This window comes from Nerophis ophidion, linkage group LG02, assembly GCF_033978795.1.
Source record: "Nerophis ophidion isolate RoL-2023_Sa linkage group LG02, RoL_Noph_v1.0, whole genome shotgun sequence".
Classification (NCBI taxonomy): domain Eukaryota; kingdom Metazoa; phylum Chordata; class Actinopteri; order Syngnathiformes; family Syngnathidae; genus Nerophis; species Nerophis ophidion.
Window position 1 is genome coordinate 46,755,306 of NC_084612.1, and position 26,619 is coordinate 46,781,924.

General features: G+C 39.4%; 1 protein-coding gene across 5 annotated transcripts; it reads left to right on the top strand.

Moving 5' to 3' along the window:
• Positions 1–1,462: 1,462 nt before the first annotated feature.
• Positions 1,463–26,177, top strand: LOC133541661 (tubby-related protein 1-like). 5 transcript variants are annotated; one of them, XM_061885200.1, is made up of 16 exons: positions 1,463–1,605; positions 7,205–7,259; positions 7,621–7,659; positions 10,349–10,469; positions 10,542–10,649; positions 10,709–10,822; positions 13,834–13,953; positions 14,054–14,173; positions 14,272–14,351; positions 15,575–15,739; positions 17,271–17,383; positions 18,883–18,991; positions 19,054–19,152; positions 19,222–19,393; positions 24,747–24,879; positions 24,913–26,177. In XM_061885200.1, coding segments are annotated over exons 1-16 (1,596 nt in total). In that variant the 5' UTR covers positions 1,463–1,558; the 3' UTR covers positions 24,914–26,177. The 5 variants fall into 5 exon arrangements, with proteins under 5 accessions (XP_061741184.1, XP_061741174.1, XP_061741198.1 ...); XM_061885190.1 differs by having other exon boundaries at positions 24,747–26,177; XM_061885214.1 differs by having other exon boundaries at positions 10,352–10,469; positions 24,747–26,177.
• Positions 26,178–26,619: the final 442 nt, after the last annotated feature.

The following is a 26,619-nucleotide window of genomic DNA, read 5'->3' on the forward strand; positions in this document are numbered from 1 at the left end:
CCGGAGGCAGCGGACAGGTACCAACAGGTCAAGCGGTGTGCGGCTTCAGCGGTTGCGGAGGCAAAAACTCAAACATGGGAGGAGTTCGGGGAAGCTATGAAAAACGACTTCCGGACGGCATTGAAGCGATTCTGGACCACCGTCTGGGATGAGAATCAGCACCTCCGAGTCCGAGTCCATGGTTCTCGCCCGGAAAAGGGTAGAGTGCCATCTTCGTGTTGGGGAGGAGACCCTGCCCCAAGCAGAGGAGTTCAAATACCAAGTAGTCTTGTTCACGAGTGAGGGAAGAGTGGATCGTTAGATCGACAGGCGGATCGGTGCAGCATTTTCAGTAATGCAGACGCTGTATCGATCAGTTGTGGTGAAGAAGGAGCTGAGCCAGAAGGCAAAGCTCCCAATTTATCAGTCGATTTTCGTTCCCATCCTCACCTATGGTCAAATGAGTTTCCTCCACCGGGTGGCGGGCCTCTCCCCTAGAATTAGGGTGAGAACTCTGCCCTCTGGGGGGAGCTCAAAGTAAAGCCACTGCTCCTTCACATCAAGAGTAGCCAGATGAGGTGGTTTTGGCATCTGGTCAGGATGCCACCCGAACACCTCCCTAGGGAGGTCTTTAGGGCACGTCCGACCGTTATGAAGCCACAGCGAAGACAGAGGACACGGTGGGAAAACTATGTCTCCCGGCTGGCCTGGGAACGCCTCGGGATCTCCCGGGAAAAGCTTGACAAAGTGGTTGAGGAGAGGAAAGTCTGGGCTTCCCTGCTTAGGCTGCTGCCCCAGCGAACCGACCTCGGATAAGCGGAAGAAGATGGATGGATAGATGTCTCAAGCAGCTATTGCAAAGAATTTAGGGATTTCACCATCTACGCTCCGTAATATCATCAAAAGGTTCAGAGAATGTGGAGAAGCCATGATATTACACATCAATGTGTAAAGGATATCACCACATGGGCTAAGAAACACTTCAGAAAACCACTGTCAGTAACTACATTTGGTCGTTACATCTGTAAGTGCAAGTTAAAACTCTACTATGCAAAGCCAAAGCCATTTATCAACAACACCCAGAAACGCTTGGCTGGGCCTGAGCTCATCTAAAATGGACTGATTTCCAGTATTTATTCCATACGAATGCAGCTGGGAAAGGCTCCAGACACCGACAGACAAGCGGTATAAAATGGATGGATGTATAGAGTATAGTGTGTCCAGTGTTGCTCCCTCCTCACTTTGTGTATCTGCTTTGTGTGTAGTCGCAGTTTATTAAATCAATGGCGCCACCTGTAGTCCAAACATGCTCTGCACTCCTCCGTGATTCACCTCCGACCGTGCACAGTCTGCTAATGCTAGCAGAAGGTTGGCAGCTGATTACTTTAATCCCAATTGAAGGTTCAGGTTTGGAGATAGATGGGGGGTGTCGGGTGAGGGAGGCTTTCAAAAAGATCCTCTTAGGTCCAGGTCATGTGACCGCTCTGTGGGTGACACATTGAGTGTGTAGGCATTGACTCTCCATGTTGACTCCTCCAGGACACTGTTAGCGTCTGACCTGTCCCCTTACTGGTCCGCAATGCCAGTCCATGATGGCAGGACTCGAGAGGCCTGGACCCGTGACAGGTATGTGATCTACCTAACAATCATGGTATGTCTTTTTCAAACACCACCTAAGCCCACTTAGGGTGTTGCTCTTTTCGAGATGGCCATTACTGGTTGGCCACGCCCACTTTCCAATGCAGCTCGCCAAGTGGTGCAAAACCAATTAGTGTCAAAGCTGCCAGTCAAACAGTTGGGCGGACCCAGTCATTGGGCGGCCATTTTCAAGCCTTTGTTTTGATCCGCCAGTCTAGATTGTTTTTGTTGTTGGTCTTACTAATGTTCAATAGTTGTTGGTCTTACTAATGTTCAATAATTATTGGTCTTACTAATGGTCATTAATTGTTGGTCTAACCAATGCTCATTAATTAACATCTGCGGTCCTCTTCAAGGCTTCTCATTGTCATCCCACTGGGTTGAGTTTTTCCTTGCCCTAATATGAGATCTGAACCCAGGATGTCGTTGTGGCTTGTGCAGCCCTTAGAGACACTTGTGATTCAGGGCTATATAAATAAACATTGATTGATTATTGGTCTTACTAATGTTCATCAATTGTTGGTCTTACTAATGCTGATTAATCATTGGTCTTACTAATGCTGATTAATTGTTGGTCTTACTAATGTTCATTAATTATTGGTCTTACTAATGTTCATTAATTGTTGGACTTACTAATGCTACTTAATTGTTTGTCTTACTCATTCTGATTAATTGTTGGTCTTACTAATGCTGATTAATTATTGGTCTTACTAATGTTCATTAATTGTTGGTCTTACTAATGCTGATTAATTGTTGGTCCTACTAATGTTCATTACATTTTGGTCTTACTGATGTTCATTAATTGTTTGTCTTACTAATGCTGATTAATTGTTGGTCTTACGAATGTTCATTAATTGCTGGTCTTACTAATGCTGGTTAATTGTTGGTCTTACTAATGCTGATTAATTGTTGGTCTTACGAATGCTGATTAATTGTTGGTCTTACTAATGCTGATTAATTGTTGGTCTTACTAATGTTCATTAATTATTGGTCTTACTAAGGCTCATTAATTGTTGGTCTTACTAATGTTCATTAATTGTTGGACTTACTAATGCTACTTAATTGTTTGTCTTACTCATTCTGATTAATTGTTGGTCTTACTAATGCTGATTAATTATTGGTCTTACTAATGCTGATTAATTGTTGGTCTTACTAATGTTCATTAATTGTTGGTTTTACTAATGCTAATTAATTGTTGGTCCTACTAATGTTCATTACATTTTGGTCTTACTGATGTTCATTAATTGTTTGTCTTACTAATGCTGTTTAATTGTTGGTCTTACTAATGCTGATTAATTGTTGGCCTTACGAATGCTGATTAATTGTTGGTCTTACTAATGTTCATTAATTGTTGGTTTTACTAATGCTAATTAATTGTTGGTCCTACTAATGTTCATTACATTTTGGTCTTACTGATGTTCATTAATTGTTTGTCTTACTAATGCTGTTTAATTGTTGGTCTTACTAATGCTGATTAATTGTTGGCCTTACGAATGCTGATTAATTGTTGGTCTTACTAATGTTCATTAATTGTTGGTTTTACTAATGCTGATTAATTGTTGGTCCTACTAATGTTCATTACATTTTGGTCTTACTGATGTTCATTAATTGTTTGTCTTACTAATGCTGTTTAATTGTTGGTCTTACTAATGCTGATTAATTGTTGGTCTTACTAATGCTGATTAATTGTTGGTCTTACTAATGTTCATTAATTGTTGGACTTACTAATGCTGCTTAATTGTTGGTCTTACTCATTCTGATTAATTGTTGGTCTTACTAATGCTGATTAATAATTGGTCTTACTAATGTTCATTAATTGTTGGTCTTACTAATGCTGATTAATTGTTGGTCTTACTAATGTTCATTAATTGTTGGACTTACTAATGCTGCTTAATTGTTGGTCTTACTCATTCTGATTAATTTTTGGTCTTACTAATACTGATTAATAATTGGTCTTACTAATGTTCATTAATTGTTGGTCTTACTAATGCTGATTAATTGTTGGTCTTACTAATGGTCATTAGATGTTGGTCTTACTGATGTTCATTAATTGTTTGTCTTACTAATTCTGATTAATTGTTGGTCTTACGAATGTTCATTAATTGTTGGTCTTACTAGTGCTGGTTAATTGTTGGTCTTACTAATGCTCAGTAATAGTTGGTCTTACTAATGCTGATTAATTGTTGGTTTTACTAATGCTGATTGGTAATGTCTGGTTGATGAATAGTTAGCAGAGCTCCAGACTGCGAATTAAAACGTGCAGCAAAGCCTGATTTCTATTTAGTTTTGTTTCTTTCACAAAGTTTGATGTGGAAATGTGAGCGGTATTGGTAAAGGTGTTGGACTTTTTGTCGGACTTACTGTACACACGTGAGGTCTTTTCAATCAAATCAAATGTTGAACAATTAAATGGACTTGAAACATGACTCTTTCTTCCCTGACAAGCTAAAGAGATGACATTTTAGAGGAAGTCACTGTGATTGTTGTTATTAGTATTATTGATGACTGTGGTGCTGCAGGAAAAAAATGATTCACTTTCTTATTATTAATATTGTTATTTTACTATTATTGAATTAATTCCAATGTTAGGCCCCAGTGTGTTGTCAAGCTTATGAGATGCGATGCAAGTGTAAACAACTGTGACACTATTATTTATTTTTTTATTTTTTATAAATGTCTAATGATAAAGTCAATGAGGGTTTTTTTAATCACTGCTATGCTGAAATTATAACTAATATTGATCCTCCTGTTGTTGATAATATTCATTTTTGTTTCACCACTTTTGTTTTTTTCTGTGTCGTGTTTGTGTCTTCTCTCAATTGGTCTGTTTATTGCAATTCTGAATGTTGCTGGGTCAGGTTTGGTTTTGGAATTGGATTGCATTGTTACGGTATTGCTGTTTATTGTTTTGTTGGATTGATTAAAAAAATAATAATACTTTTTTTTTAAATCAAAATCGATTCTGAATCTCACAAAGTGAGAATCGCGATTCATATTCGAATCGATTTTTTCCCACCCCTCTAATATATACATACCTGTAAATATACATTATATACCTGTAAATATCAATCAATCAATCAATCAATGTTTACTTATATAGCCCTAAATCACTAGTGTCTCAAAGGGCTGCACAAACCACCACGACATCCTCGGTAGGCCCACATAAGGGCAAGGAAAACTCACACCCAGTGGGACGTCGGTGACAATGATGACTATGAGAACCTTAGAGAGGAGGAAAGCAATGGATGTCGAGCGGGTCTAACATGATACTGTGAAAGTTCAATCCACAATGGATCCAACACAGTCGCGAGAGTCCAGTCCAAAGCGGATCCAACACAGCAGCGAGAGTCCCGTTCACAGCGGAGCCAGCAGGAAACCATATATATTATATACATAATATATATGGTTTATATATATATATATTATATTATATACATAATATATATGGTTTATATATATATTATATACATCTTTATATACCTGTAAATATACATTATACACATCTTCATATACCTGTAAATATACATCATAAACATCTTTATATACCTGTAAATATACATTATATACATCTTTATATACCTGAAAATATACGTCATATACTGTACATCTTTATATACCTGCAAATATACATTATATACATCTTCATATACCTGTAAATAAACATTATATACATCTTTATATACCTGTAAATATACATCATATAAATCTTTATATACCTGTAAATATTATTAAATTATTATTATATTAATTTTTTTTTTAAATGAAAATCGATTCTGAATCGCACAAAGTGAGGGAAATCGATTTTTTCCCACCCCCCTAATACACACATATCTGAATCGCACAACGTGAGAATCGCGATTCATATTCGAATACATTTTTTCCCACACCCTTAATATATATATATATATATATATATATATATATATATATATATATATATATATATATATATATATATACATACATACACCAGTGACGTGCAGTCAGGGGAGGCAGGTGAGGCGGAGAAAGAAAAAATGTAAAAAGAAAAAAATATATTATATTGTTATATGTATCCAGTGATCATACTATAAAGTTATTTTCCATTTAACTTCACCAGTTTTAATTTATTTTTTATTCAAAATCGCTTAATTTTCACATTTGCCGTTCAAATACTGAGAAGAGACTTGAGGTGAGTCACAGCCAGCTGAACCTCCCCGTGGATTGCTGTCTGCTGTGCAGTGAGACCGTATTGCTATATGAATTATATTATACATTTCCATAGTTTAGTTAGCTGAGGTATATAATGTACAGTGTATTTTGTCAACAACTGTATGTGTGTAACGTATTTCTTGTGCTGGGCAATCATAAAACGGCTGCGAAACACGTACAATGTGAGGCTCCTGTTCTCCGGCCTCCTGGTGGTAGAGGGCGCTAGTGATCCCAGAGATCATTCTTGTAGTACTCGGCTGGGCCTGGGGACATCTGAAGCCGGTATGTTTTAAAGTTGTCGTTTGCCTGCATATCGTAAAAACAACCGTCCAACATTTTACAACTAATTGTAAACTTATAGGTGCCGACCATCAGGGCCGAGTTGCGACGAAAGAGTGTGTCGATGTTGAGATATTAAGCCGAGTTGGTAAGTGAATTTGTTTGCTAATAGTAGCTACTAGCCGTACCCATATATTTTGTATGGGCGGTTAGCATCGGGTTTTAATCTCGTTTTCTCCAATGTTTCTGATCTGATTGAATTTATATTTATGTCAAGTCTTTATTTTGGATATTTAAATATGGTGACTGAGTATTGTGGCGTTTTAATGCCATCTGCATTTTTTATGCTACAGTAAATACAATTAATGAACACTGCCGCTGGTGGGCGGTTACACCTGTCATAGTGACAACACTGTGTACTGCCGTCTTTGTTATTCTCTACATACATGTGATTATTTAATATAGTTAATGTCAACAGTATTATCGCTAATAATGATAATAATAAGTGTAGTTTATTTATATTATACTATACTAGCTAAAGTACCTGCTACATTAAGTTAAAGTACTAATGATTGGCACACACACATTAGGTGTGGTGAAATTTGTTCTCTGCATTCGACCCATCCCCTTGTTCACCCCCTGGGAGGTGAGGGGAGTAGTGAGCAGCAGCGGCCAGGAATCATTTTTGGTGATTTAACCCCAAATTCAAACCCTTGATGCTGCGTGCCAAGCAGGGAAAAATGCTGGTATCAGCTTTTAAACATAACCTGTTAACTGCTGCCAATCAAATGGGGAATAAGATACTCTATAGGGTTGATATGTTTATAAATCTGACTGTGATGAAAACAGTGCCTCACCAGCCATGAACCTCACCGCACGTCACTATGCACACACACACACACACACACACACAAACACGTATATTGTATTTTTATTTTTAATTTTTTTGTATTTCTCCTTAATTCAGTTACTACCCTAACTATTCTAAAACTGGGATTCGGTTGGTTTTGCGGTTGTTGTATTTCCTTTGATTGGATTGATTAGTGTGATTTTGAGGCAATTGGGGATAAAAGGTAATATCAAGTGAGACTTAACCTCTTTCTAATCCTCCACACAGCAGCGAGCAGGAGCTGATCAATAAGTGTGCACCCTCCCCTCAGCTGATCAAAAAGGTAAGCACTCGATTCATAAGATGAATATTCCTCCCTCTGCCTCTAGAGGCAGTATCACAGCTTTGACAAGTGGAATTATGTTGTCTTGTTACGTAAACACCCCACAAGTCCCAGGGACACGTCACAGACCTTCTACCCTGCTGGGTTTAGGTGTTAGCAGATGGCTGCACACCTCAATCCTCTTAGCACTCTTCTTTCTGCTGATCGAGACGCACTGAATACAACAACCATGTCTCACTCTGTCCTTTTCTCACAAGTCGGCTTTTCTCCTCTTGTCTCCATGTTCTGAGCAGAAGTTTTTTTGTCTCCATGTTGTGAGCAGAAGTCTTCTTTTCTCCTCTTGTCTCCATGTTGTGAGCAGAAGCTGACGTCAGGAGGTCTCACCATGTCTGCAGAGAAGGTAAAAGGCAGAGTTTGACCTTTTAGAAACGATTGCTGGACTCTCACAAGTCCAGTCCAGGACTAACTTTGCAGGACTGACCTGCTAATTATTGCCTGTAAACCATTAATATTGTTAATTATTTTGAGGGCAAACAGACCACTGATGTAATGACCTTACATAACAATAATAGTAATAATAACAATAATAATAATAACAATAAAAGTATAACTTTTCAAATGCAACAAAATTGTATTCATACAACATTTTTACTTTGGAATGTCAACTTTGAAATGTCCAAGTGAAATAAGACAAGTAATACAAAGTAAAATAAACTATGTCAATTAGCAAAGTTGAGCAAACTTGAATAAACATCTAAAAAAAAAGTACATACACTAAAATATTTGAACCAAGTTGTATTTTGATCAATCTATCAATCAATCAATCAATGTTTATTTATATAGCCCTGAATCACAAGTGTCTCAACTAATATAAATAAACACGCAATATGCTTTCTTGACAGAGGTAACATTGAATGATTATTTATTTAGTTGTATTTATTATTTGAAGTTCATCTTCTTCCATTTTAATTTGTAAACGTTCTATAATGTTTTGTCATTTCCTGTTTCTGTGTACCATCACGTGAATTCACTTCCTGTTCACGTCTGTTTAAACTTGACACTGTGAACTTTATATCCATAACTTTGTGCAAAGACAGAACATTCTTTATATTTTATGTTGATACTATATCTTAGTTGTTTATGTTTAATGTGAATACTGTATCTTGGTTGTTTATGTTTAATATTAATACAGTATCTTAGTTGTTTATGTTTAATATTAATACAGTATCTTAGTTTTTTATCTTTAATGTGAATACTGTATTAGTTGTTTACGTTCAATGTGAATACTGTATCTTAGTTGTTTATTTTAATGTGAATGCTGTATCTTAGTTGTTTATGTTCAATGTGAATACTGTATCTTAGTAGTTTATGTTTAATGTGAATACTGTATCTTGGTTGTTTTTTGTTTATTATGAATACTATATTTAGTAGTTTATGTTCATTGTGAATACTGTGTCTTAGTTGTTTATGTTTGATGTGAATACTGTATATTGGTTGTTTATGTTTAATATGAATACTGTATCTTAATAATTCATGTTTAATGTGAATACTGTATCTTAGTAGTTTATGTTAAATATGAATACTGGATGTTAGTAGTTTATGTTTAATGTGAATAGATGTTTATTTGTATTATTACATATATCATTTATATTTATCTATATTAGTACATGTATTTTTTATATTTATTTACATTTGCAAATATATTATTTATAGGTATTTATATTAGTACATATATTATTTATATTTATTCATATTACTACATATATTTTTTGTATGTATTTATATCTGTGAATCCAAACAGAATACTGTATTAACAATTTGACTTTCTTAAATCTGGACGTGTTTGCCTCTTCAAGTAAAAAGACAATCATTCACTAACTAACTAACCAACTAACTAACCAACTAACTAACTAACTAACTAACTAACTAACTAACTAACTATCTAACTAACAAACTATCCCACATTACATTTACAGCAAGTTGGTGACTATAGTCAATCATGTTTCAAAGAAGATCAAAGTTTTTTTGTACAATTTCTTGAGAACATTATTTTTCGACATGTGTTGAATCCAATAAGATCTAGATGATAAAGAAATAGTTCAAGTCCAAATAAATGACTACTCTGGACTTATTCGCACGACAATTCTCCTATTCCAGCATTTACTGTGCATCTGGAAAGTATTCACACGTTTTATAAATTTTTTTGTGTTTCAGCTTTATTCCAAAATGGAATAAATTCATTTTGGGCCTCAAAATTAAATACCTGTTATTTTGTTTTATTTTTTTAAATTTTTGGGCACATTTGTAAAAATAAAAAAGTAAGAAATGTTTTTGAGACATTTATTTAACTAAAGCACAAACATAAAAGACAGACATTTTTCGTGAAAGTGTGCAAATTATCTCTAAAGCATTTGTTGTGTTTATACTGATGAACATTGAAATATATATATATATATATATATATATATATATATATATATATATATATATATATATATATATATATATATATATATATATATATATTTCAATGTTCATTTATATATATATATATATATATATATTTCAATGTTCATTTATATATATATATATAAATGATGAATTTGGTAATTTTTTACTCATCTTCAACTAGTGTGTTTGTAAGTCAAATATGTTGCATACTAATGACTAAGTTAGAAATATGCTTTATCAATTAGGATAGTTGTCGTAGCAACCAGCAGCGAACTGCACACTCAGCAATATTACCAGAAATGATGTCATCATAGAGAAGAAATGTAACACACCAGATTGTCATTTGAAAGATACATCTGCTGGATGCTGACCATTAATGGTCCCACAAACGTTTATCTTGTGGGGTTTATTTACATTAGGAGGTCGCCTACAGCCACCGCTGGTAATGCTATTTAGAGAGAAACTGAATGGAGATTAACTTGTTTTTGTTGTTTTTTTTACCCTCGCACCATCCTCTGATCTGAATGGTGCTGGTGAGTTCTTCCCATGTGTTTCATACTTTCAGATCATCTTTGATACAAGCTGACTTCATGTTTTTAGTATCATGTGACCCTTGTGTGACAGGAAATGGACGAAAGAAGCCAAAGAAGAAGAAAGAGGAGGCCAGCAGCCCCACGGAGGCCAAGCTGAAAGGAGGCGAGGCCAAGATGAAAAAAGTCAAAAGTAAAAAGAAGGAGGAGGCGCCAGAGGAGACTCAAAGTAGGCCTCTGACACTTTCGTACTGTTTGTCTGCTGGCAATGACAAGAGTGCATCAAAATGTTGTGTTCTAGATGGAAAAAAGGTGAGGAAGAAGGCAGAAAAGACTAAAGAAGAAGCGGACCCAGAGAAGGAAAAGGAGACCAAAAAGAAAGTCAAAAGTGATCCCAAGAAAAAGAAAGGTCAGTCATTGCTCCAACACATGAGAACATCTTCTTCATTGGTGGGGCTGCTTGTGTAGGTTCTGTCACGGACGAGGAGGACCAGGACGAGGAGGAGAAGGACATCCCCAAGAAGAAAGGCAAAAAAAAGACCAGCTCACCTTCTGCCAAGGAGAAGAAACCTCGATCTAAAGGTGAACAACATCACCTTGTTGTGTCGGAATGTCCTCAATACGTGGGGGAACCTCCTCAATATGTGGAGGAACATCCTCAATATGTGGAGCAACTTCCTCAATATGTGGGGGAACATACTCAATATGTGGAGGAACATCATCAATATGTGGAGCAACTTCCTCAATATGTGGGGGAACCTACTCAATATGTGGAGGAACATCAACATGTGGAGGATCCTCCTCAATATGTGGAGCAACTTCCTCAATATGTGGGGGAACCTACTCAATATGTGGAGGAAACTCCTCAATATGTGGAGCAACTTCCTCAATATGTGGGGGAACCTACTCAATATGTGGAGGAAACTCCTCAATATGTGGGGGAACCCCTTTAATATGCGGGGAACCTCCTCAATATGTGGAGGATCCTCCTTAATATGTGGAGCAACTTCCTCAATATGTGGGGGAACCTACTCAATATGTAGAGGAAACTCCTCAATATGTGGGGGAACGGGGAACGTGCTCAATATGTGGGCAAACCTCCTCAATATGTGGAGGAACCTCCCCAACCAATATGTGGAAACACCTCCTCAAAATTGTGTATGAACCTCCTCAATATGTGGAGGAACTTCCTCATATATATATATATATATATATATATATATATATATATATATATATATATCAATATGTGGAGGAACTTCCTCATATATATATATATATATATATATATATATGTATATATATATATATATATATTTATATATATATATATATATATATATATATATATATATATATATATATATATATATATATATATATATATATATATATATATATATATATATATATATATATATATGAGGAAGTTCCTCCACATATTGAGGAGGTTCATACAATATATATATATATACAGATCAAAATTATTTAACCCCCACACAATTTTGGTGTTTTAGCAAGTTGGACATTTATTCCGTATTTTGTTTATAGTCATATCAAATAAAAATGTGTCAAATAGACAAATGCAACTTAAATTGTAACACTGTATTTTACGTAATACCAAAAAATGACATTTTTCTTAATATCTCATCGACAAAATGATTCAACCCCCTAGTTACATGCATCTTTAGTACTTAGTAGAACACGCTTTGGCAGTAATTACATCCTTCAAACGTGATACATAACCGGACACAAGCTTCTTGCAACCATCTACAGGTATTTTAGCCCATTCCTCTTGGGCGAAGGCCTCCAGTTCATTCATATTCTTGGACTTGCGTGCTGCAACTGCCTTCTTCAAGTCCCACCACAGGTTTTCTTTAGGATTTAGGTCTGGCGACTGTGAAGGCCACTCCACAGTCTTCCACCCCTTCTTCTGCAACCACTCTGATGTTGATTTGGAGGAATGCTTGGGATCGTTGTCCTGTTGAAAGGTCCAACGTCTCCCAAGCCTCAGCTTCGTCACTGACTTCATGACATTTGCAGCTAATATATCCTGGTAGGAAATAGAATTCATAATGCCTTGAACGCGCTGGAGATTCCCGGTACCTGAGGCAGAGAAACAGCCCCAGAGCATGATTGACCCCCCACCATGCTTAACAGTAGGAAAGTTGTTCTTCTCTTTGTAAGCTTAATTTTTTCTCCTCCAGACATAACGTTGATTCATAGGCCCAAAGAGTTCCAGTTTTGTCTCATCACGCCATAGAACAGTTTCCCAAAACCTTTGGGGTTTGTCCAGATGATTTTTGGCATACTGGAGTCTATTTTCTTGTGCCTGGTAATCAGAATTGGGGTGCGCCTGGGAGTTCTGGCATGGAGGCCTTCATCTCGTAGTGCACGCCTTATCTTCTGGGACGAAATCTGGGTTCCCCCCTCTGCAATGTCCTCTTGTAGTTCCTCAGCTGTTACCCGGGGGTTTTTCACCACTGTACGCACACAGCATCCTCTTTCTACCACGCCCAGGTGGTGTTTCCACTGTGCCTTTAGCATTAAACTTGCGAATTATGCTCCCAACTGTGTCTCTTGGAATGTGTAATGTCTTTGCTATTTTCTTATATCCATATCCTTTCTTATGAAGAGGAATTATCTCCTCTCTTGACTTCTTTGACCACTCCCTGGACTTCACCATGTTGTAAATACACCATTGACCATCAACAAGAAGCTAAACGTCACATTCTTTTTCAATCAGTTTAATTGTTGCTCGTTATGGTTCTAATCACATCTGAAGGTGTTTTCAACACCTGATTGAAAAGACCTTATTCAAATTCTGTTCTTAAGAGTTATGATCTTCAAGGGGTTGAATAATTTTGTCAATGAGATATTAAGAAAAATGTCCTTTTTTGGTATTTTGTAAAATACAGTGTTACAATTTAAGTTGCATTTGTCTATTTGACACATCTTTATTTGATATGACTATAAACAAAATACGGAATAAATGTCCAACTTGCTAAAACACTCATCACAACTGTGTGTGTATGTATATATATATATATATATATATATATATATATATATATATATATATATATATATATATATATATATATATATATATATATATATATATATATACATATATATATATATATATATATATATATATATATATATATGAACACACACACATCACTAATTTATAAATATATATATCCATCCATCCCTTCTCTACCGCTTATTCCCTTTGTGGTCGCGGGGGGCGCTGGTGCCTATCTCAGCTACAATTGGGCGGAAGGCGCGTACACCCTGGACAAGTCACCACCTCATTGCATATATATATATATATATATACACACACACACACACACACACACACACATCACCAATTTGTTCTATTCAATTCATGGTCATTAACTTGAATTACTCACATTGTCCACAAGATGGCGACTAAGTTGCAGTACTCACACTGAAAGATAATCAGAATATTTACATAAGAACTTGCGGAAAAACCTGCAAGAAAGTTCTGCCCTAAAGTCTCATTTGGCGGTAAAACATGACTTTTTCTACTTATTGTTAATTTTTTCATGACTGGACCTCAGAGGACAAGGAGTCGGATGGAAAAGAGAAGAAGTACAAGTCCAAAGAAAGGGAAAAGAAGCAAGAAGCAGCCTCCATGTTCCAGATCAATGCTGGTAAAGACTCCAAAAGCAAAAAGAAAGGTGACCAAAACTCCCCTTGCATACCTGCAATAATGACATCATCTAAATACTGCTAATGACGTCATCCAATTACTGCTAACGACATCATCGCATCCTTCAGCCGCCAAGTCCGAGAGCGACGACAGCGAAGAAGAAAGCAAGTCCACCAATTCCAAGAAGAAATCAGCGTCGTCTCTCTTCCAGACGTCAGGAGACAAGGACAAGAAGTCCAAGAAGAAAGGCAAGTCCCTTATCTTCTCCTGTTGGACATAACGCCACAGGTGTTGCATTTCTGTCTTCTCCTGTTAGACATAACGCCACGGGTGTTGTTCCCCTCAGGTAAGGCGGAGCAGAGCCAATCGGACTCGGAGAAAGAAGAGAAATCCAAAAAGAAAAAAGGCAAAGGGAAGAAGAAAAAGGTATCAAACACACTTTGATTTTAGTAGGAACCTGCTTGTTAGCATGTTGCTAATATTATATGTTAGCATGTTGCGATATAATATGTTAGCATGTTGATAATATAATGTGTTAGTATGTTGCTCATATAATAAATTAGCAAGTTGCTAACATAATGTGTTAGCCTGTTGCTAATATGATGTGTTAGAATTTTGCTAACATTATATGTTAGCATACTGCTAATATAATGAGTTAGCATGTTGTTCATGTAATGTGTTAGCATGTTGCTAGTATAATGTGTTAGCATTCTGCTAATGTAATGTGTTGGCAAGGTTTTAGCATAATGTGTTAACATGTTGCTCATATAATGTGTTAGCATGTTGTTCATATATTGTATTAGTATATTGCTAATGTAGTAAGTTAGCATGTTGCTAACATACTGTTAGCATTTTGCTCAAATATTATGTTAGCATGTTGCTAATGTAATGTATTAGCATGTTGCTAATATAATGTTAGCATATTGCTCATAATGTGTTAGCATGTTGCTCATAGAATGTGTTAAAATGTTGCTTATATAATGTGTTAGCATGTTAATTATTTATGTGTTAGCATGTTGCTAATATAATGTGTAGCATTTTGCTCATATTATGTGTTAGCATGTTGCTAATATAATGTGTTAGCATGTTGCTCATATAATATGTTAGCAAGTTGCTCATAATATGTGTTAGCATGTTGCTCATATAATGTAATAGCATGTTGCTCATATTATGTGTTTGCATGTTGTTAGTAAAATGTATTGGCATGTTGCTCGTGTATTGTGTTAGCATGTTGCTCATATAATGTGTTAGCATGTCACTCATATAATGTGTTAGCATGTTACTAATGTAGTTGTATAAAGTAACTGTATAAAGTCACAATTATAAGTCTTAACTTTACAACATTACAATTATGTACACTGTGTAGATGCAGTACACTGTGTAGATGCAGTATTACTGGGTGTTGTATCACAAGCAGTACACTGTGTAGTTTGACATATTTACAGTGAAAGTACTGCCATTATTAAATGGTGTTTCACTGTAGAATAAGAGCTCAATGCTGTGAAATAAAAGGGTAAGTTATTTCTTGTAAGGGTTCAGTAAATGTGGATTAGAGTCTTTTACTTTGACAGGATGCATGCTGGCACATCCTGTAGTGTGATCTTCAAGGATGTGTGTCACATACTAACTAGAAGATTGTTTGTGAACAGACAAGGTCGCCATCGCCCGACATCCACTTTGACAACTTGGAGGTGTTTGTGCTGGAGGCTGCACCTCAGGGCAGGACTGTGAGGTGCAGGGTGACCCGGGACCAGCGGGGGATGGACAAGAGTCTCTACCCGCTCTACTACCTGCACCTGGACCACGACAAGAAGGTAGGACGTCACCTCATCAAATATTACAACTCAGTGTTACTCTTCAAATTGTGTGTCATGTTACACTGGCCTCAAACATGAAAATACACTTGTTCATTAAAAATTAATGAATACTTAAGTCTACTACGCAACTATATTTATTGTTGTCATTATGGTGGTACTTAATGAATACTTAGGTCTACTACTCTACTGTATTTAATGTTTTCATTATGGTGGTACTTAATGAATATTTAGGTCTTCTACACTACTGTATTTAATGTTGTCATTATGGTGGCACTTAATGAATACTTAGGTCTACTACGCTACTGTATTTAATGTTGTCATTATGGTGGTACTTAATGAATACTTAGGTCTACTACGCTACTGTATTTAATGTTGTCATTATGGTGGTACTTAATGAGTACTTAGGTCTACTATGCTTTTGAATTTAATGTCATTATGGTGGTACTTAATGAATACTTAGGTCTACTACGCTACTGTATTTAATGTTGTCATTATGGTGGTACTTAATGAATACTTAGGTCTACTACGCTACTGTATTTAATGTTGTCATTATGGTGGTACTTAATAATTACTTAGGTCTACTACACTACTGTATTTAATGTTGTCTTCATGGTGGTACTTAATGAATACTTAGGTCTACTACACTACTGTATTTGATGTTGTCATTAGGGTGGTACTTAATGAATACTTAGGTCTACTACGCTACTGTATTTAATGTTGTCATTATGGTGGTACTTAATGAATACTTAGGTCTACTACGCTACTGTATTTAATGTTGTCATTATGGTGGTACTTAATGACTACTTAGGTCTACTACGCTACTGTATTTAATGTTGTCATTATGGTGGTACTTAATAATTACTTAGGTCTACTACACTACTGTATTTAATGTTGTCATTAGGGCGGTACTTAATGAATACTTAGGTCTACTACGCTACTGTATTTAATGTTGTCATTATGGTGGTACTTAATGAATACTTAGGTCTACTACGCTACTGTATTTAATGTTGTCATTATGGTGGTACTTAATGAATACTTAGGTCTACTACGCTACTGTATTTAATGTTGTCATTATGGTGGTACTTAATAATTACTTAGGTCTACTACACTACTGTATTTAATGTTGTCATCATGGTGGTACTTAATGAATACTTAGGTCTACTTCACTACTGTATTTAATGTTGTCATTAGGGTGGTACTTAACGAATACTTAGGTCTACTACGCTACTGTATTTAATGTTGGCATAATGGTGGTACTTAATGAATACTTAGGTCTGCTACGCTACTGTATGTAATGTTGTCATATTATCTTCATCATCACACATTCCATAAGACACATTAGTTTGATTGTAAACAACAAACTGTAACACACTAGTAGTTTCACACCGACATCTGAGCAACATACTGTATTAAAGCCATGCAGCTGCTGCCATCTAGTGGCCTACACCAACGAGTGTTTCATTTGTAGACAGACCCCAGACCATGAATGGAAATATTCCTGGTCCTTGTCTTCTTCTTCTTCTTTTAGACCTTTCTGCTGGCTGGCAGGAAGAGAAAAAAATGTGCAACCTCCAATTATCTCATCTCTACTGACGCTACTGATCTATCTAGAGGTGGACATAATTTCATAGGGAAGCTGAGGTATGGCATTCATTCATTCATTCTGTCCCCAACATGCAAATAGTTGATGAGATATTCATGTCATGCAAGTCCAACTGGATGCTAACATCCAGCTAGATGCTAACATCTTCACGTGTCATGCAGGTCCAACTAGATGCTAACATCATCATGTGTCATGCAGGTCCAATTAGATGCTAACATCATCATGTGTTGTGCAGGTCCAACTAGATGCTAACATCATCATGTGTCGTGCAGGTCCAACTAGATGCTAACATCGTCATGTGTCATGCAGGTCCAACTTAATGCGAACATCCAACTAGATGTTAACATCTTCATTTGTCATGCAGGTCCAACTAGATGCTAACATCCAACTAGATGCTAACATCTTCATGTGTCATGAAGGTCCGACTAGATGCTAACTTCCAACTAGATGCTATCATCTTCATGTGTCATGAAGGTCCGACTAGATGCTAGCATCCAACTAGATGCTAACATCGTCACGTGTCATGCAGGTCCAACTAGATGCTAACACCGTCATGTGTCATGCAGGTCCAACTTAATGCAAACATCCAACTGGATGCTAACATCGTCATGTGTCATGCAGGTCCAACTAGATGCTAGCATCCAACTAGATGCTGACATCTTCATGTGTCATGAAGGTCCGACTAGATGCTAACTTCCAACTAGATCAGGGGTCGGCAACCCGCGGCTCACATGTGGCTCACTGGCATCTCTGATGCGACTCAGCTGCATAATCGCCGACCCCCCAGACTGATACGGGGGGATTCTGGATTTCGGTGCCTCTCCCAGACATCATCTGGGGTCAACGTTTTCCTCTGGGGTCAACGTTTTCCTTTTTTCTCCCGGACTACCACATTGAGGGCATGCCGTGATGGTTTTACTATTAACGTCCTCTACAACATGTCATCGCGCCTGCCTTTCACGCAAAGCTATCTGCGTGCCGACCGGACGCATGCTTGACAGTCCGGCAACATGTTGTATGTGGCTTCCGCAGATACACGTACACGACTGCAAGGCATACTGGGTGATACAGTTTACACTGACGGTTGTGATATAAATAACTTTAACACTCTTACTAATATGCACCACACTGTGAACCCACACCAAACAAGAATGACAAACACATTTCGGGAGAACATCCTCACAGTAACACAACATAAACGCAACACAACAAATTCCCAGAATCCTTTGCATCCATGACTCTTCCTGACTATATTATACATCCCGCTAGCACCAACAAATCCAACTTAATGTTAACATCTTCATGTGTCATGCAGGTCCAACTAGATGCTAACACGGTCATGTGTCATGTAGGTCCAACAAGATGCTAACATGGTCATGTGTCATGCAGGTCCAACTAGATGCTAACATGGTCATGTGTCATGCACGTCCAATTAGATGCTAACATGTTCATGTGTCTTGCAGGTCCAATTAGATGCTAACATGGTCATGTGTCATGCAGGTCCAATTAGATGCTAACATCGTCATGTGTCATGCAGGTCCAACTTGATGGGCACCAAGTTCACGGTCTTTGACAACGCTCTGAACCCCGAGAGAGCCCTACCAGACATGTCTAACGCCCGGCAGGAGTTAGCAGGCATCATCTACGTAAGTCAGCAGAAGTCTTCTTCAACCACACAAGCATCTCCAACCTTGACTTCCGGCACCAGGAGACCAACGTCTTAGGCATGAAGGGCCCCAGGAGGATGACGGTCATCATCCCCGGCATGGACAAGGACGATGAGCGAGTGGCTCTACGGCCAAGAAATGTGGGTTCCGGGGAGAAGAAGTCCTTGACCTGGTGTTTTCCTGCTGTGTGAACCGAGACATGTTTCCAGGACTGTGACGGCCTGCTGATCCGGCACCAGAACCGCAGGATGGAGAATCTGATTGAGCTTCACAACAAGACGCCGGTGTGGAACGAAGAAACCTCCTCACATGTGCTCAACTTCAATGGCAGGGTCACACAGGCCTCCATTAAGAACTTCCAGATAGTCCATGACAAAGACTGTAAGTTCACCTATAGTACACATCAATACTACCTTCTTCTACCTATAGCACACGTCAATACTACCTTATTGTACCTATAGTACACATCAATACTACAAACAAACTACAACCAGCCAACTACAAAGAATGAGTCTATACATTTGTTATATAGAAGGCGATCTACCATTTACTGTCTAGCTACCATCCACCATCTGGCTACCATATACCATCCAGCTACCATCTAGAAACCATCTACCATCTGGCTACCATCTACCACGTGGCTACCGTCTATCTACCAGATGCAGCCACATGGAGTTTGCATGTTCTCCCCGTGACTGCGTGGGTTCCCTCCGGGTACTCCGGCTTTCTCCCACCTCCATAAACATGCACCTGGGGATAGGTTGATTGGCAACACTAAATCTTGCTACCATGTACCATCTAGCTACCATCTACCATCTGGCTACCATCTACCATCTAGTTATCATCTAACTACTATCTACCATCTGCTACCATCTACCATCTGGCTACCCTCTAGATAACATCTACCATCTAGCTACCATCTCCTTACCATCTAGCTACCATCTACCCTATAGCTACCATCTGTCATCTAGCTTCCATCTACCATCTAGATACCATCTACCATCTAACTACTATCTACCATCTAGCTACCATCAACTGTATAGCTACCACCTACCATCTAGCTACCATCTACCATCAAACTATCCTCTACCATCTACCTACCATCTAGCTACCGTCTACCATCTAGCTACCTTATACCATACAGCTACCATCTACCATCTAGCTACCATCTACCATCTAGCTAGCATCTAGATACCATCTACAATCTAGCTACCATCTAGCTACCATCTACCATCTAACAACTATCTACATTTAGATACCACCTACCATCTAACTATTATCTACATCTACCTACCAACTACCATCTAGCTACCATCTAACTACTATTTACATCTAGCTACCATTTACCATCTAGCTACCATCTAATTACTATCTACATCAAGCTACCATCTAGCTACCATACTACAACATACTGTCCTATTTAGCATAGAAGCTTGGCATTCTGCGTGTTCTCCTGTTGACTTTAGTACTTTGGTTCTTACATACAGTTAAATATAAACAAGTACAGGCTGAGTGCCCGTACGTTGGAGTTCACCACAGTGGACAAGAGGCTCGCCTCCCTTCAAGGGGGGAAACTCTGACTCTTGTTTGGGCGTACGCTCTAAACAAGAGTTCAAAGTATTCAGCATTCTTGGATACTTTGCATGGGGTCCTGTTTGGCGCACCGGCAGGGGATTCCATAGTCTTGCTGGGGGAATTCAACGTGCACGTGGGCAATGACAGTGATACTTGGACTGGCATGATTGGGAGGAACGGTCTCCCTGATCTGAACCTGAGTGGTGGATTGTTATTGGACTTCTGTGGTAGTCATGGACTTATGATCACAAACACCATGTTCAAGCATAAGGATGCTCATACATCTACCTGGTATCAGAACACCCTAGACCAAAAATAATGATTGATTTTGTAATCGTATCAGGTGATCTGAGACCGTATGTTTTGGACACTCGGGTGAAGAGAGGGGCTGTACCGTCAACTGATCACCATCTGTTGGTGGGTTGGATCAGATGGCGGGGGAAACCTCTGAACAGACCAGGCAAACCCAAGCACGTAGTGCGGGTTAACTGGGAACGTTTGGAGGAGTTTTCTTTCTGGAAGGACTTCAACTCCCACCTCTGGCAGGACTTCTCTGCCATCCCTCTAGAGCAGGGGTCTCAAACACGCGATTCGCCAGACGTCATTTTGAGGCCCGCGCCTTGATGTGAAAATTGAATGTTTGTTGCGGCGAACAAGTTTTACATGAATGGCGCTTTACAGCGTCATACTTTTATACCCTCGATTTTTACGGGAGTCTCCCAATATCAGTAGCCGTCCTGGGATAATCACCCTCCCGAATTTCACCTTAACAGCAATAGTAAGAGAGCCCCGTGAAGGCACTGCCTTAAAAGTCATCTTCAACCTGTGCAAATAGCGTGCCAGCCCAGCCACATGTTGTAGTCAGTTTTTGAGCACGCAGTAAGCGACTGCAAGACATAACTGATCAACAGCCACACAGGTCACACTGAGGGTGGCTGTATAAACTACTTTAACACTGTTACAAATATGTGCCACACTGTGAACCCACACCAAAAAAGAATGACAAACACATTTTGGGGAACATCCGCATCGTAACACAACATAAACACAACAGGACAAATACCAAGAATCCCATGCAGCCCTAACTCTTCCGGGCTACAATATACACCCCACGTCGTCCCCCCAACTATCAACCCACAACAACCCCATTGTAACCCGGAATAGTTAGGGCTGCATTAGATTCTGGGTATTTGTTATGTTGTGTTTTGGATGTTCTCCCAAAATGTGTTTGTCAATGTTGTTTTGTGAGGGTTCACAGTGTGGCGAATATTTGTAACAGTGACAAAGTTGTTTATACGGCCACCCTCAGTGTGACCTGTGTGGCTGTTGAATAAGTATGTCTTGCAGTCACTTCCGTGGGTTTTCAAAAGCCTCATGCAATATGTGACTGGGTCTGCACACTGTTTGTATGGTGGAAAAGTGGACGAGACGGCAGTTAATAAAGGACGCTAAAGACTGTGGCATCACGACACACCCTTAATATTGTTGTCAGGGTGAAAACCGGGAGAATGATTGCCCCGGGAGATTGACAGGAGGGGCACTGATATTCGGGTGTTTCCCAGAAAAATCGCGAGAGTCGGCAAGTATTTTGCTAGGAAGTGCATGCTAGCTTTTTTGAGGAATCTTTTCTTGCGGTCCAGCCTCACCCAGTTTCTGCATCCAGTGGCCCCCAGGTAAATTGAGTTTGAGACCCCTGCTGTAGAGGTTGGGAACATTGAACAGGAATGGGCAATGTTCCAAGCCTCTATTGCTAAAGCTGTAGCTGCAAGCTGTGGCCAGAGGGTCTTAGGTGCCTCAAGGGACGGTAACCCTCGAACAACCTGGTAGACCGCGGTGGTCAGGAAAGCCGTCCGACTGAAGAAGGAGTCTTGCGGGGGTATGTTATCCCAGGGGAATCCGGAAGCAGTTGCAAGGTACCGACAGGCCCGAAGGGCAGCATCCGTGGTTTTGGTAGCAGTTCAGGGAATCCATGGAGAAGGACTATCGGGCGGCACCAAAGCTGTTCTGGAAGACCATACGGCACGTCACGAGGGGGAAGCAGGGAACCATCCAAGCTGTGTACAGCAAGGATGGGACTCTGCTGACTTCAAGTTAGGAAATCGTAGGGCGTTGGAAAGAGCACTTTGAGGAACTCCTGAACCCAACTACATCAGACACCCTCCATGACAGGATCGATATAGATCTCTTGAAGTGAAGTCACTGAGGTAGTTCGACAATTCCACAGGAGAAAAGGTCCGGGGGTTGACAGGATCCGTCCAGAGATCCTGAAGGCTCTGGGTTTTGAGGAGCTGTCTTGCTTGATACACCTTTTTAACATTGCGTGGAGGTCTGGGACATAGGGGGACCAGCGGGTGTGTTCTAATTACAGGGGTATCACACTACTCAACCTCCCTGGGAAAGCTTACGCCAAGGTACTGGAAAGGAGGGTCAGGTAGATAGTCAAACCTCAGATTCAAAAGAAGCAATGTGTATTCCGTCCTGGTCGTGGAACAACTGACCAGCTCTTTACTCTTGCGCGAATCCTGGAAAAGGCCTGGGAGTATGCCTATCCACTCTACATGTGCTTTGTGGATTTGGAGAAGGTGTCTGACCGGGTCTCCCGGCAGATCCTGTGGGATATGTCTAGGGAGTACGGGGTGAGGGGAACCTGCTGAGGGCCATCCAATCTCTGTACAACCAAAGCGAGAGTCGTATCCGGGTTTTTGGATGTAAGGTAGAGCCGTTTCCAGTGGGGGTTGGTCTCCGCCAGAGCTGTGCTCTGTCACCTATATCCTGTTTGTGATTTTTATGGACAGGATTTCTAGGCAGAGTAGGAGCCATGGCGCAGAGGGTATACGTCTCAGGGGGCTAAACGTTGCCTTACTGCTGTTTGCAGATGATGTGGTCCTGATGGCACCTTCGGTTCGTAACCTTAAGCTCTCACTGGTTCGGTTCGCAGCCGAGTATTCAGCGACTGGAATGAGGATCAGCATCTCCAAATCTGAGGCCATGGTTCTCAGCAGGAAACCGATGGTTTGTACAGTCCTGGTAGAGACCGAGACTCTGTCCCAGTTGGAGGAGTTTTAAGTATCTTGGGGTCCTGTTCACTGGTGAGGGAAAGCTGGATAAGGAAATCCGCCAGAGAATGTGAGCAGCTGGGGCATAATTGCAGTTTCTCTGCTGCACTGTTGTGACCAAACGAGAGCTTAGCCAGAAGGCAAAGTTCTTGGTCTACCGAGCTATCTACATTCCTATTCTCACCTATAGTCATGACCGAATGAAGAAGATTGCGGATACAAGCGGCCGAAATTAGTTTCCTCAGAAGGGTGGCTGGAATCTCCCTTATGTTGAGAAGTTCAGTCATCCGAGAGAGACTCGGAGTAGAGCCGCTGCTCTTTTGCTTGGAAAGGCGCAAGTTTAGGTGCTCCGGGCATCTCGTGCGGATTCCTCACCAGCGTCTCTTTAGGGAGGTCCTCTTTGCACATCCCACTGGGAGGAGACCCCACGGCAGGCCAAGGACCAGATGGGGAGATTACATTTCCTCTCTGGCCTGGGAACACTTCGGGATCCCCCAGGTGGAAGTTGCTAATGTTGCTTTGGAGAGGGAAGTCTGGGGATCGGGGAGCACGGTGGAAGAGAGGTTAGTGCGTCTGCCTCACAATACGAAGGTCCCGAGTAGGCCTGGGTTTAATCCCGGGGTCGGGATCTTTCTGTGTGCAGTTTGCATGTTCTCCCCGTGACTACGTGGGTTCCCTCCAGGTACTCAGGCTCCCTCTCACTTCCAAAGACATGCACCTGGGGATAGGTTGATTGGCAACACTAAATTGGCCCTAGTCTGTGAATGTGAATGTTGTCTGTCTATCTGTGTTGGCCCTGCGATGAGGTGGCGACTTGTCCAGAATGTATACCGCCTTCCGCCCGATTGTAGCTGAGATAGGCAACAGCGCCTCCCGCAACCCCAAACGGAATAAGTGGTAGAAATGGATGGATGGAAGTCTGGGGGTCTCTGATGGAGCTGTTTGTCCCTGCGACCCCATTCCGGATAAGTGGTCGAAGATGGATGGATGGAAGTGTATATTAGTATTGTAGGCTATTAGAAGATACAACATACATCATTCCATACATATCTATTCAGCTATAAATACAGAATTTTGATGTAACATGTCACCTTCCTTTCCAGTGGACTACATCGTGATGCAGTTTGGCCGAATAGCGGACGACATTTTCACTCTGGACTTCAAGTACCCTCTGTGTGCCGTACAGGCCTTCGCCATCGCGCTCTCAAGCTTCGATGGTAAACTGGCCTGCGAGTAACACACACACACACAAACACACACACGAGTAACACACACACACACACAAACACACACACACACAAACACTTTCATGTATTTCTTACCTTCTTGAGACCTCCGAAAAAATGCCTACCTCTTTAGGACCACCCTTTCTAGGTATACAGAAAGGTCACAATATATTTTACAACAATAATAAAAAGGTTTTCAATATTGTGATAAAAGTCAGAATTTTACATGACAAATGTCCCCATTTTGCATTAAAAAGTAATAATTTTACATCAAAAAAGTAATAATTTTACATCAAAAAAGTAATAATTTTATGAGAAAATATTGCAATATTACAGAAACAGAAAGAATATGAGAAATTGTTCCCAATTTTATAAGAAAAAAAGTCCACACATTGTGAGAAAAACAGTGCTTTTAGTTAATTATTTATTTATTTTTTATAAATGTTTTGTTTGTAATTGTTTTTTAATGTTTATTATTTACTTCAAGTTATTAGAGTATGTCTCGATATGCATATTTATTTAATTGTTTTAGCAATTTTTGCCAAAGGGGGCACATTTCAATTTCTTACACACACTTGTTATTTCATTTCATATGTTGGCCAGAGGAAGAGCACTTCACATTTTTACACACACTTGTTATTTCAAATGTTGACCAGAGGGAGAGCACTTTTAAAAGCGACACACAGTCAATGTGAAAAATCCCTCCTTTTTAGGGACCACCCTCATTTTGATAGATGTCACCACAAGTGAGACATTGTCTATTATATGCATTGTTATTGGGACCATGATACATGTCATCATATGGAAGATACTTGTTCTCTGTTATGTCTCAAGAAGGGTACGAATACAAGAACACACACACACACACACACACACACGCCTATCAGATCGAGCCACGTCCGAAGAGATGAACGTGACGATTCTGCTGCTGAGGCGGAGGCGCCACTCTTGGGGGTCTGTTGTTCCCCACAGTTATACGTCAGACTACTCAGCAGACATCTGGACTATCAACCTGGACTGTTATTGTCCTGATGACAATAACAAGAGTATGGGTGTATCGTTTTGTTCAAATGGTGGCTAGAAAGACAATGAGATGTTTAATTGCTTCCAGGCTTATTCATTCTCCCCAAGTCTTTGCTTTGTTACTCGACTTACTTTATGTCAACTTTCTTTTGCACTGCAGGGTTTTAAGAGACTAACATGTCAGGTATTTGCACTTGCACCCAGGGGTGTTACACAGACAATAAGTGATGATCTTTGCTTTAAACCATTACCACTTCCAGCTACCGGGGATCAATAAACATTGATTACAACTTCTTTATTTCATCCTTCTTGTCTTTTTGTCGACACAACTTCTTTTTAAAAGGAACTGCACTAGAAGGAGTGACAAAAGATGGAATAGTCAATATTGTGAAAAAAGGTAAATCCAAGACCTCAACTAAATGCAAGGAAATTGATAAAAACAACAATAAAAAAGGTTATTGAAGAGATTTCACAACCTTGACACTTTTGATCATATCTTAATAAACTAATTGAAATGGTATGGCATCAGAGGGTTGGTCTTAAACTGGGTTAGAAGCGACTTAACCAACTAGAAGTAATACATGAAGATGGGAAAACACACTTCTACTACATTAAATATATTTTGTGGTGTACCTCGGGGATCGATACTAGGACCAACATTGTTCAAATGACATTTGTAAAGTTACAAAAAGATTTAAATTTGTTTTTTTTGCAGATGATACAAGTG

Coding starts and splice junctions, on each gene's coding strand:
- LOC133541661 (XM_061885190.1), top strand. CDS start 1,559: ATGCCAGTCCATGATGGCAGGACTCGAGAGGCCTGGACCCGTGACAG. Junction 14,352..15,574: donor GCAAAGGGAAGAAGAAAAAG/GTATCAAACACA, acceptor GTTTGTGAACAG/ACAAGGTCGCCATCGCCCGA. Junction 19,394..24,746: donor GATAGTCCATGACAAAGACT/GTAAGTTCACCT, acceptor CTTCCTTTCCAG/TGGACTACATCGTGATGCAG.